Here is a 13466-nt window from a genome sequence, read left to right on the forward strand (position 1 = left end):
TGATAGTAACCTGTCAGTGTTAGATGCATACAATCTATTTGCAGCTTCAGATGCCACATTTAGGATGACACTGACAAACTGCTGGAAAATATTCAAAGGAGCACAACCAAAGGCCTCAAAACCATAATCACATTCAAGAAACAGCTAAACAGTTAAAGTATCTAAGAATGTTTAAACTGGAGAAGATAATCAAATAACCACAGGGTGTTAGGTACATAAAGGATCAGACTTGTTCTATGTAGCCCAAAGAAACAGAACCTAAATGACTAGTGAAGGTTCAATGTAACAAGGAAATTTCTCTCTCTCTTTTTCAGCTATACCCACAGCATATGAAAGTTCCTGGGCCAGGGACTGAATCCAAGCTGGAGCTGCAACCTACACCACAGCTGCAGCAACACCGGATCCTTAACCCGCTGAACCAGGCCAGCAATCAAACCTGCACCTCCACAGAGACAAGCCAGATCATAACCCACTCTGCCACAGCAAGAACTCCAAGAAGGAAATTTCTAATGATTGGGGCTCTCTAAAAATAGAATGGACTGTCTCTAAAGGTTATGAATTCCCTGCAGATACAGGTATTGGTTCAGAAGCTAAATATCATGTGTTGAGTGTGCAGGTCAGAGAGGATTAAAACATTTGGGAAGAGAGGAGTGGTGTGGGAGAGGGAAAATGGGCCATATAGGTTATCTCTAGGGCTTGAGAGTCCATGACTAGATGAATAATAAAGAGAACAAACTATGACTAAATTCAGACTAATTAAGGAAAAGGCCCCCCAAAATCTAAAGTCTTATTAAAGCTTTTAAAGAAATGTAAGCCTATTACTTTCAACTGAGAGTACAGCATACAATAAATGCTCAATAAACATTTGTGGTAAAGATTAATTTAGCAACAATGCACAGCAATACAATGGATGATATACAAGTGTAAGATTTACTTTAAGAGAAAAGGTGAAAGGTATTTGGAGTAACAGCCTAAACAAATAAAACTTCAATTTTAGAGTAAACTGACCTTAGGTGAGCTGGCTTACTATACCTCAGTTTCCTTAGCTTAAAATAAGGATAACAACAGTATTTACCTCATTTGGGTATTCACATTATTAAGTGAGGTAATAATAAATTTAAAGTACTCAGAATTATTCAGTTCTACTCTTGTTTTTTACCTTACATATACCTTTGCTCATATACATACATGCATATTATAGTTATACAACTGTAAAAATCAGTAAGGACAGTAATAGAACCTGTCATCAGTTTGTTCAAAAAATTTTTTAAATCAAATTTTACGCTCAGTACCTACTGCTCTTTTACCTGTTGCACGCATGAAGAGCTTATGTGCCTGACTCTCGTATCCACGTGATGTATGGAGAGCAATCCAGTCTGGATTTATAAACTTTGCCCTGCAAATCAAAGCATGCACTTTATCCTGCATCACTTACAGCAATAAGGACATCTGAGAACATAAGAATCTATTCTGAGAAGTGGTCATTGCCCTTATAAAGCAACAGAGTTAAGGTTTAAATTTTATCTTTGTATTTAACCATGTGAAACTAACGCTGTAATAAAGAATCTGCATTGCTCACCTTCCAACAAACATATGCGAAATGTTGTAACTAAAAGCTCTATCTTCATAATCCTTCCAGGGTGAAAACAATCTGATGTGTTATATTCCGTTTATTAATCATATGCTTTGTAAAGAGCAATACACTAGTATTGACAAGATGATCACAGTTTTCCAATTTATAAACTTTTTAGTTATAGGAATGGGCTACAATAGCTATTAATCATAAATCATTGCATAAAGCTAAACATAATTATTAAAGATAAATTAAGTCTTCAATCATATTACAATACCCTGAACACTGTGAAGTATAACTGCTTATCATAAAGCTTGGAGACTTATTTTTAATCCAGGAAGCTAATTTTTACAAAATATGAAATAGAAGATCAGAAAATACTGTGAAGAAGTTCTTTAAATTTCTGCTGACGCACTTCAACTCTGAAACGGAATAACACTATAGAGTAGAACTGGGTCTCCACCAAATAGAAGGGCCTAATCTTCTATAAACCATTCCATTTCTGTAAAAGAAGAATGACTTCCAATCCCGATCTTAAATCATATGTGAAGCACCACAGTATCTCTAGTTTCTAATTTGACAGGCTAGTCAGAATACCATTTAGACCTTTATTTTTTACTTACTTTGTGCCATTCCAGGAAAAAAGCTTTCTTATGCAAAACTAAGCATATTACATCTATTTCTCAGTAGTCCATGCATAACTGGTAACATCTTTACTTCAAAACAAAGCTAGATTTTTGCATCTCTTTCTAGCTTTTCCTCCAAAAAAATTATGGAAATGTTCAAATTGATAGTCAACCTTCCTACAACCCAATTATAAAGGCATGGTGCTCTATAAACCATTAATACAATAGTAGCTACTCTATTCAACAAATTGTTCCTTACTATATCTGCTAAGGTCATAAATATTCAGTTATGTTAAGGAAGAAAAACTTACACATATGCACATAAAAGACTATGATAAGCTGTAAGAGGTGGATAATCCAGTCCCCAATACTGTAAATTGTTATCACTGCTGTTAAAATACCTGAAAAAAAGGAAAAAAAGCATCATTTCATCAATCAATATTCAAGAATACACTTATATTTAACATCCTATTTAATTTAATTAAATGAAAACATACGTTACACAGGGTAAAAAAAAAAAATCATCTAAACTTTCCTGTCCTTTCCTCTTCTCTAAAAATTTTTGTGAACTCACAATTAAAAGTTGTTATTGAATATTGTGACTAAATAATTTATTGTCCAAACCAAGATACTCTTCTAAGAGTGAACGAGGAAGCTATTAATAATTAAGCCATAATAATACAGGCAAACCAAGATTGTGACAGGCAAACCAGAACTTACTGTCACTCTACTATTAAACTTAATCAATGAGTAACACTTATACAAAAGAAAATAGACAAGAAAAGAGAATTTGCTTCTGACAGTCTAAGAAACAATGTGAAATCACAATTTTAAAGAAGTAAAAAAATGAATATCAAAGACCACATATTCTAGTTATAAAAAAAGAAATATTGCATGAAACAGGTAGACTTTTATTAATAAAATTTTGAACACAATTCAACCAATATGTAATAAGAATTCAGTATATACAAAATTCTGTGAATTAAGTAAGAAAACTAGATCTAATATTTATAAACTAATAGGTTCCTCCAGTTGATCAGAATGGGAAAAAAGTATATATAAGTACATTCAAGAAATGGAAATTAAATTTACATAAACAAATTTCTTAATCATATTCTTTATAACTAGGCAATTTCTTCTATCCAATTTATTCTGAGTCATAAGAATTTAAAAGAATAGACACCAAACTATACAAATCACAAATAACTGTTATTCTCAAGCCTGTTTAAAGTGGGTCACAACTTTTCAACATCACAATCCCTTACTCATATTAAAAAAAAAAAAAGTTAAGTTAGCATTCATCAGAATCCAGTTAAATAACCTCTTGCAGCTAACCCCTAAAAAACATGGGGGTTAGGGAAACCAACCCTCTACAGAGCTGAAAATCCAAGTATAAGTCATAGTTGGCCATTCCTGAGGTTCCTCTGTATCTGAGTTCCACATCTTGGGATTCAACCAATCATGGGTTCTGTAGTACTACTGTATTTACTATTAAAAAAATCAATGTATAAGTGGATCTGCACAGTTCGAACCTGTGTTGCTCAAGGGTAACCATGTTCATCTTCAGAAAGTCTGCTTAACGTCTGTCACATAAAGTGTGGCTTTGTATGCGGGAGATAGGAATTAATAAAATGATCAGGGCATGCTAGACAGCCACAGGCATAGTGCTACAGTATGGTATCATCTGTTGGCAGTTCTCCACTCCAGCAGCAACATCCTAGGTCCTATATCTGCCAGAAGCCACGAGGCAGTAAATCCAAGAATCTCCAGGTTAGCTGGAATCCCTTTGATAGCCTGAATATTGGGAACTGGGCCAGACCAATAGCAGAAACCAGAGGACTCCATGAACCCATCTCCTGGTGTTTCTGCCTTAAGTGTGTACAATCCCCTTGCCTTGAGTGTGGGTGAGACCTATGACTTGCTTGTAACCAACAGAATATGATAAAGGTGATAGGATGGTCACTCTGGCACTTATGTTTTATGTATATGTTAAATTCCATCTTGCTAGCCAAGCTGGAGACTCCATTTACCTGACTTTGAAGAAGCAGGTTGTCATGTTTTAGTAAATGGACATATTAAAGAAGCCACATGGCAAAAAAAATGGAAGCATACTCTAGATGATAAGGATAGCTTCCAAAAAGAAACCAAAACTCCTAGTCTTGAAGATGCAAGGAAATTAACTCTGCCAATAACTTGAGGGAACTTGGAAATAGTTCCTTCCCCAGTTGAGCCTCTGATATGACTGCAGCCCCAGATAACAACTGGATTGCAGCCTCCTGAGTCCCTGATCATAATATTGTACTAGCTATGCCTAGACTTCTAACCTAAATAAACTACAATAATAAATATGTATTTAAGTAATTACCATTTGTGGTTATTTGTTACAGCATAGAAAATTAATACAACTGTTTAGGAGTTCCCACTGTGGCACAGTGGGTTGAGAACCTGATGGAAGCAGCTCAGGTTGCTGAAGAGGCAAGGGTTCGATTCCCGGCCAGGCACAGTGGGTTAAAGGATCCAGCATTTGCCACAGCTGCAGCATAAGTTACAGCTGTGGCTCAGATGAACCCCTGGCCCAGGAGCTTCCATATGTGACAGGCATGGCCACTTAAAAAAAAAATCATACATATAATTACCAAAAAGATCTGCAATCCATCAGAAACATGGGGAAAGATATGAATATGTAAATTTGAGAAAAATAAGATGATCAGTAAATACATTAAAAGGTGCTCAACATCACAAGAACTCAAGGAAATGGAAATTTTAAGAGTCTGGTGTTAACTGTTATGATTAAACACTGAGTATGTGGAAAGAGATATTCTGGTGTTGGTATTCATTAAAACCGACTACTTTAGAGATTCCATCTCTAGAAATCTACCTAGAAAAAAACATGTATACATGTACATGGGAGGAACATATTTTATTTAATCGTTCTCCTACCAAAAGATATTTAGTGTTTCAGGTTTCTCATTATTGTAAACAGTGCTGAAATAAAGTCATTCCACAATTCCTGACTTACAAAACTGTGATTTTGTTTAAAAAAGCAACATGTTCAGGGTAGACGGACTCCTCTCCAAGCCCCAGGTATAAACCATGCCTGCACTGGACCAGGTGTTTCTTTCTACTAATGGTTAAAGGGTGGGGAAAATTTTGCTCCTCAACAAATAGAGTGAAGAAAATAAGGTCTTGCTATTATTCTTGCCTTGAATCTGGTTGCACAAAATCATAGTGCCAGGAGCCCCAGCAGTCATCTACTAAACATGGGATGAAAAGCCTCAGGATAAAAAGCCAACATGTCAAGAAGAATGGAAGAGAAGAAAAATTAAAAAGCCTGATTGCTATCATTGAGCTGCTCTACCAGCCCTGCAAGGCCTATTTATTGTAATAATTATTGTATTGCTTAAAATACTATTACTTAGGTTTTCTATCACCTGATGTCAAAAGAGCTTCTGCTTTCACGCATAAAAAATTTTCATCATAAAATTAAAGGAAAAAATTCAACTTTCCTCTATTACTTACAACTATGTATATTGAAATGGAGTTAAGTTTTTAAATTTAGAAATGTAAAACTGCTATTTTTAAAGTTATCCTGATTTATCCAGATTTCATATTTTAGACTATGATGTCACTTGAAAGTTTTGACCACACTGTAGCTAACCTTCTACATGAAGACACAAAGACATTTCTCTTGGAAAACTGAAGTTAAAAAATAACAAACCAGGAGTTCCCATCCTGGGAACGAATCTGACTAGTATCCATGAGGACACAGGTTTGATCCCTGGCCTCGTTCAATGGGTTAAGGATCTGGCATTGCCGTGAACTGTGGTGTAGGCTGCAGATGTGGCTCGGGTCTGGCATTGCTGTGGCTGTGGTGTAGGCTGGCAGTTGCAGCTCCAATTCAAACCCTAGCCTGGGAACCTCCATATGCTGCAGGTGTGGCCCTAAAAAGACAAAAAAATAAATAAATAAATAAATAAAGCAGTGCTCAGTCACTAGGTAACAATACTAGCAAACTAATCAATTTTACAAAATTAGACAAAAAATTCAAAATATTACAAACGTTATTGCCAATACAGATTTATGTCCACTGTTGGTAACAGTTAACCTGTCCCAAGTATGTATTTTCTGTTTCATGAACTGTGCTGCTGAGATATATCTTTTTGGAGGTCCCACTGTGGCTCAGCAGTAATGAACCCTACTAGTATCCATGAGGATACAGGTTCAATCCCTGGCCTCACTCAGTGGGTTAAGGATGTGGCATTGCTGGAAGCCGTGGTGCAGCTCAGGTCCTGCATTGCTGTGGCTGTGGTGTTAAGGCAGCAGCTGTAGCTCCGACTGGACCCTTAGCCTGGGAATCTTCATATGCTGCAGGTACAGCACTTAAAAAAAAAAAAACAAGAAAAAGAAAAGAAATAGATGTATCTTTTTCAGTGATAGTCATTATGAATCATATATCAATGAACTTCAAACCAGAAAGTAAAAAATAGAAATCACACCATTTAAACATGAATCTGAAACAGATCAGTTTCTCTTAAAATTGCCAGTTGTGCATTTTTGGTTTTTCTAGTCTATCTACACATCAAGAGATGTTTCCTGGCATTTACCATAGTAAATCACATTTCCTAAATTTTTCATGAACTTCCTGAAGTATTGCATAATCGACTGATGATAAATTATAGTTCTTTATTCTATATGTTTTGTTTCTGAGCCCACTATTCAGGATTCTCTTGTTACACAATCCTTAATAAAAATTTCAACCCTATGAAATTTACCACAAAGATTCTTTCAGGCATTTCATAATTTTTCAAGACTAACAGACCATAGTCAAAACCTAATTATACAATTATTGTCTTGGTAATATATTTCTGATTTTTAATAAAGAAAAAGAATAAAAATGTATAATAGTCAACTCTTGATAATCTAGGCCAAAGCAGGAGACCACTGGCACAAAACTGAAAACTGAGGTAGGTCAGCATTAGAATAACCCAAGCACTTTACTGGATTAAGATTACATTCTCACTCCTCCTGGATTCAGTATTTTCACCACCAAGTATTAAGTTAAAAGCTGAAATTTATCAGTTTTCTCTAATCTTCCAATACTAAAATTACATTTAATTTTGTATTAAAATCTTTCTTGAGAACTGCTTACAAAGAACAGTGAAGAATACAATTATCTTCTCCATGTAATATTTATAAAAGAATAGAAAAGAATTACAAAGCTCAAAAGCACTGGTCTGGTTTGCCTCAGATAAAATATCATTTTATTCTACCAGCCGAGTATTAGAATGTACTAATAATCTGTACAGTGATACTCTGGTTAAATCAATGTCTGAGGATATGAAAGATGCAATAAAGAATAATATCAGGAGTTCCCATTGTGGCTCAGCAGGATGTGGTCTCCATGAGGATGTAGGTTCAATCCCTGGCCTTATTCAGTAAGGATTCAACCCAAGGTTAAGGATCCAGCACTGCTGCAAGCTGCAGCATAGGTCACAGATGCATTGCTATTGCTGTGGTGTACGCCTCAGCTGCAGCTCCGATTTGACCCCTAGCCTGGGAACTTGCATAAGCTGCAGGTGCAGCAAGAAAAGAAAAAAGAAAGAAAGAATAGTATCAAATATTTAGCTGACCTCTATTTTAAATACTCCAAGCTCAAGGGTATGGCCAACCTGTTAATAGAGAGTTCAATACGAAGTTCTGGTATGTAACTCTCTCATAAAGCAGTAATATAAAAGCAGTGACCAAAGCAATCCACAGAACAATATAAATAGTTCGCCTGGTATAGCCAGTCTTTTTTTTTCCAGCCATGCCTGTGGCATGTGGAAGTGCCTGGGCCAGGGATAGAATCTGCACCAGCTGCTACAGTGACAATGCTGTATCCTTAGCCCAATGTGCCACTGGGGAACTCCGATATAGCGGATCTTAATGAAATAACCTACCAGGTATCTAATAAGTAAAGATTGTTATCAGAACATGTTCAACAAAAACTATACATGCATGGATTTCCTGTGAACATATAACTTCAGCTAACATTTACTGAGAGTTCATTACACTGCAGGCACTGGTCTAAGTGATTTAAATGATTAATTTTATTCAATCTTCACAATAACCCAGTGAAATATGCATTCTATTATTTCCATTCTACAAGTGATAAAACTGTGACAGAGACAGTTAAATAACTTGCCAAAGGTCACACTGCTAGTAAAGAGTAGAGCCTGGGTCTGAACTCAGGCAATCTGACTCTAGCACCTGCAGTCTTCACCACTAAGCTACTGCTTTTTTACATCTCTTATTTTCCTAACAGAGAAACTTTGCGAAACCTCCAGAAGAAATAGTCTTAGTTCGTAAACTTCCACATTTTATGTCCTGAGGAGCTTCTATCCTTAAGGTTCTAGCTCAATACCATATCCCAGCCGGTACCTGAGTATATGGATAACTTTCAAAAGGATGAAATGTCAAAATGAGCCCACAAAATGCAGGGTAATATATGTGACATCAACATAGTGGAAGATGAGGATGTTCCAGATGAAACAGCATATTTTTTTGGGATTCCTATCATGGCTCAGCAGAAATGAATCCAACTAGGAACCATAAGGTTGCAGGTTCCATCTCTGGCCTCACTCAGTGGGTTAAGGATCTGGCGTTGCTGTGAGCTGTGGTGTAGGTTGCAGACTCGGCTTGGATATGGCGTGGCTGTGGCGGAGGCCAGCAGCTGTAGCTCCAATTGGACCCCTAGCCTGGGAACCTCCACATGCCACAAGTGTGCCCCTAAAAAGAAAAAAGAAATAGCATATTTTCCTTTTAAGTATCTTCAAATAATCTACATTAATTGAGTAATAAACAATCAAATCAAGTTAAAACTACCCATACCATTGGTTGATTGGTAAATTGAAAGTAATTTCTTGCCAGTGTCTCTGAGCTTCATAATCACCAAACATAGGGGGCTTTCCAGCACCTAAGATTTCAAAAAAAGCAAAACAAAAATATACTTTAGTATATTAGTGATTTTGCTTCCTTATGAAAATTTTCTAAATCATAGAGATGGTGTAGGTAGAGGAAAATAACACAGAAATCACCCAAAACGTCCGAGAGCACTGCTGACACACTGACTGTGTGACCTTGAGCAAACGACTTAACCTCCCTAAACCTCAGTACATTAAAAACAGAATCAATACTGTCAGTACCTAAGGACTGCTGGAATACAGGCGATAATGAATATAAAACATCCAGTATAGTACCTGGCACATATCAACATTCAATAAATACTGCTAACATGAATTAGTTATTAATGTTAATTAGTTTTTAATTAATTACTAGATAATACTAATCATAAGATAGCCAAATTTATTTTTACTTCATAAGAAAGACTGTCAACTATACTCTCCAATAAGTACCATAAAACAATAATAATAATGAATATCTATATTTCACAAAGGGCTTTTACAAACTAAACATAAATAACTTAAGGTCAAGTATAGAACCAAAAACAGACCATATTATTACAAAGACAATGGTTAGGTCAGGCTTTGATGTCAAGTGAGTTATATAAAAACTGTCAGTTTATAGGGTTTTTTTTTTAAATAAAATTTCAAATAAAAGATAATGGATCTTTAATAACTAACAATTGACAGTGTCCACTACATGCCAAATACAACAATGAAGTAGGTATTATGATCATCCTCACTTAACAGCTAGAAACACAGCGGCAGTGGTCACCCAGGTAACGAGTAGTAGAGTCTGGACTGGAACCCTGGTATACTGGCTTTATAAACCATGTTCTTGACTTCTACTCTGTGTTGCCTCACAACTTGTATGGGTAGGTTATTAATCTTAAGTTATAAATGAAATGACATAAAGTAATTCCACTTAGAAAATTTAAACAACCACTAGTTAGCTAGCAGTTGACCACAAAATTGTGAGAAAGCCCAAAGAAGTACAGTACAGACACAAGTTTCTTAATCAGCAAGTGAAATCTGCATAGTCAAATATACTTATTAATCCATTAGGAAGGTGTGCCACATTGGTAAATTCCCTTATCGTTCACTGAAATCTAAACCCAGATTTTCTCCAGCTTTAGAACACGACATGTAGTAGACATTTTTTTTTTTTTTGGCATTTAAAAGCTAAATTACCTCACTCTTCTTTAATCGCTAGCATTTCCAACCAAGGAGATTCTCCCACTTTGAGATAATCACGGGAAAAGCAGATAACATCTCCAAAGCATATACATGTTGAGTGACTGCCAACAAGGAATTACCCACAGTACATGGACACATGGATACAGACACACACAGACACAACCAATCCCGTCCTTCTTAGAAAATACCACATCTTGAGGAGTTCCCATCATGGCTCAGTGGTTAATGAATCCCACTAGGAACTATGAGGTTGAGGGTTCGATCCCTGGCCTCACTCAGTGGGTTAAGGATCCAGCGTTGCCATGAGCTGTAGTGTAGGTTGCAGATGCGGCTTGGATCCTGCGTTGCTGTGGCTCTGGTGTAGGCCAGGGGCTACAGCTCCGATTAGACCCCCTAGCCTGGGAACCTCCACATGCCGTGGGTACGGCCCTAGAAAAGACAAAAAGACAAAAAGACAAAAAAAAAAAAGAAGAAGAAGAAGAAAATACCATATCTTGCTCACTTCTGTATTCTCAGGATGTAACTACACCTAGCATATTATCAGTTAATGATGACATAGCAAGGATATTAATATTATCAGTGTGACATAGCAAGGATTTTAAGTTCAAAAGATTTGAATTTTTTTTGTGGCTGCACCCATGGCATGTGGAAGTTCCTGGGCCAGGGATCACATCCAAGCTGCAACTGTGACTGACACTACAGCTGCAAAAACACTGGATCCTTTAACCCACTATGTCAGGCTGGGGATCAAACACAGACCTCTGCAGTGACCTGAGTCCCTGCAGTTGGACTCTTCACCCACTGCACGACTGCAGGAACTCCAAGATTTGAATTATTGAGTCCCTGATTTTCTATTTACTAAAAGTGCAACACTAAGCAGTTTGGATAGCAGACCAATTAATTATGCCAAGGCTACTTTAACATAATGCCCATATATTAGTTCTTGCCTCAAAACATCTTTAAGTTACTGCCTGATATTTTGAAATCCCAAGTCTCTGTTTATGCTGCTTATTCTCTACTCATATATCTCTTCTATCAACTCATATCCAACCTTTAAGAACTATCCCAATGGCAACACTCTCCACGAAAACTTCCCCTATAAATTAAAAACATATTGATAATTATTGACTTCTCTTAATACTTACGTTTTGAGTATCATATAATCATATAATCATATCACATGATTATACTATTTTCTGATTGCTACTCAAAGAAGAATTTTAGATCCTATGGACATAGAATGTGATTTTCCAGAGTTCAAAGGAAATATATTGCTAGGCATATACTTTCAGTTAAAACTTGCTTAAGTAGCTGAACAAGATGGGAAGGTTAACCTATAATTAAAAAAAAAAAAAAGGAAAATAACTCCCCAATGAATTAATTGCATTTCTGTACAGCATTTTATAGATGTGTGTGGAGGGGTGTGTATACTTTTCTCTTTTTAAGAAAACAACTATTATCTATGGGGAGAAAGGAGTTGATTTTTGTTTGTTTTGTTTCTATTTGTTTGTTTTCAGTCCACTGGGATAATAAAAGCCATAGAGGATCTTAAGTAATTTCCTATACCTGAAAAATCCAACTATCTGGATTTTCTGAAATTGCTCTAGACTTGTGGTCAATGGAAGAATTTATTACCATTCTCTAACAAATAGAAGAATGGATAATGACTCTCTTTAGGGTTGAGAAACAAGTTTCTATCCAGAGTCTGACCTACTTCAATAAATTCAGCTGACACTGGCTATGAAATTAGTACTTAAGTTTTTAAAACTGCTAAAGTGCCCTTAAAGCAACCCAGAAGGACAACCCAACTGTACCTATGGGAGCTTCACTTGGGAAGGGCAAAAAGGATTCCTTTCACTGTGCTTAATTCTACAAATTCATTTACATGAGATTCAGAATTATATAAAGAAAACTTATTAGTATATAATTACGAAGCTTCAATTTTGTCTCATTCTTAGGAAAATAGGCTTAAGCACCACTTATATGTTCATTTTATTAACTGCTGAACTATTTAGAATTTAAAAAACAAGTAGTTTCTTTGATAACAATACACACTAATTGCTTTACACTGAAATTTTACACAATGTAAGAGAAAAGAATTTGACTAAAATTTTCCATAATAATTCCCCAGAGCTTCCTCATTCCAGCACTTTCTACTTACAATCTTAAAACAAGAAAAACAAAAAGCAAAACCAAAATAACCATGTTAAAAACAAATTATAACCAAAAAAAAAAAAAGGTATTTTAATAGCAGGAAAAAAAAATAACCTCAGCAGAATCAAAGATGTTACACTCATTCATTAATCCTCCCGGCCTCCTAAGAGACAGAAGTTCCTCACATATGAACCTTAAATGTTACTCTTTGTGATGGGGGTTCAGAACTCTGAGAGAATCACCATTTTTCTCAGTGTTCAGCATTTTTATTTTTCTCATCTGAAAAATGACAAAAATATATAACAACCACCTACAAAAGATGCATACAAATATTCTACTATTGTCCAACAAAATGAGTAGCAGGAGTCCTGCTTTCCAGATGAGGGAAGTAACTGAATCAACTCAGACTTTCAGAGAGAAGTGTTAGAATAAGGAATGGATGTAGGCCACAGGGACAGAAAAGCATTACACATGCGTGCTGTCCTCTACTTGATTCTCATTATGTATTTGATTATATACATCACTAGTACTGAAATGGTGGGGTTTTTTGTTTTGTTTTGTTTTTTGGTCTTTTTTGCCATTTCTTGGGCCGCTCCCTCGGCATATGGAGGTTCCCAGGCTAGGGGTCGAATCGGACCCGTAGCCACGTCCGGCCTACGCCAGAGCCACAGCAACACGGGATCCGAGCTGCTTCTGCAACCTACACCACAGCTCACAGCAACGCCGGATCGTTAACCCACTGAGCAAGGCCAGGGATCGAACCTGCAACCTCATGGTTCCTAGTCGGATTTGTTAACCACTGAGCCACAATGGGAACTCCGGTGTGATTTTTAAACTGTACTATTTATAATTTATATTATAAAACCCAATACCCTGATTTTAGGTTTTAGAGTCTGTCAAAATTAGAAAACTAAAGGAAAATTAGAAGACAAACACAGGACTGCAAACTAAATAAGATCAGGAGTAATTCAGTGC

The 13466-nt window shown here is 36.3% G+C and overlaps 1 protein-coding gene across 4 annotated transcripts in view; it reads right to left on the reverse strand.

Annotated features, from left to right (window-relative positions):
- The window catches only part of ALG6 (ALG6 alpha-1,3-glucosyltransferase), a 56001-nt gene that overhangs the window by 28394 nt on the left and 14141 nt on the right, over positions 1–13466 (reverse strand). For all 4 annotated transcript variants that reach the window (XR_007136122.1, XM_047788818.1, XM_047788819.1 and 1 more), the window contains exons 3-5: positions 9070–9154; positions 2511–2600; positions 1308–1396 (exon numbers count right to left, since the gene is read on the reverse strand). Coding sequence is in view for 3 of the 4 variants with exons in the window: in XM_047788818.1 (XP_047644774.1) it covers positions 1308–1396; positions 2511–2600; positions 9070–9154 (264 nt within the window). In the remaining variant the exon portion in view is untranslated. The remainder of the gene's footprint in view (positions 1–1307; positions 1397–2510; positions 2601–9069; positions 9155–13466) is intronic.

The sequence above is a fragment of the Phacochoerus africanus genome, chromosome 8 (genome assembly GCF_016906955.1).
Source record: "Phacochoerus africanus isolate WHEZ1 chromosome 8, ROS_Pafr_v1, whole genome shotgun sequence".
Lineage (NCBI taxonomy): Eukaryota > Metazoa > Chordata > Mammalia > Artiodactyla > Suidae > Phacochoerus > Phacochoerus africanus.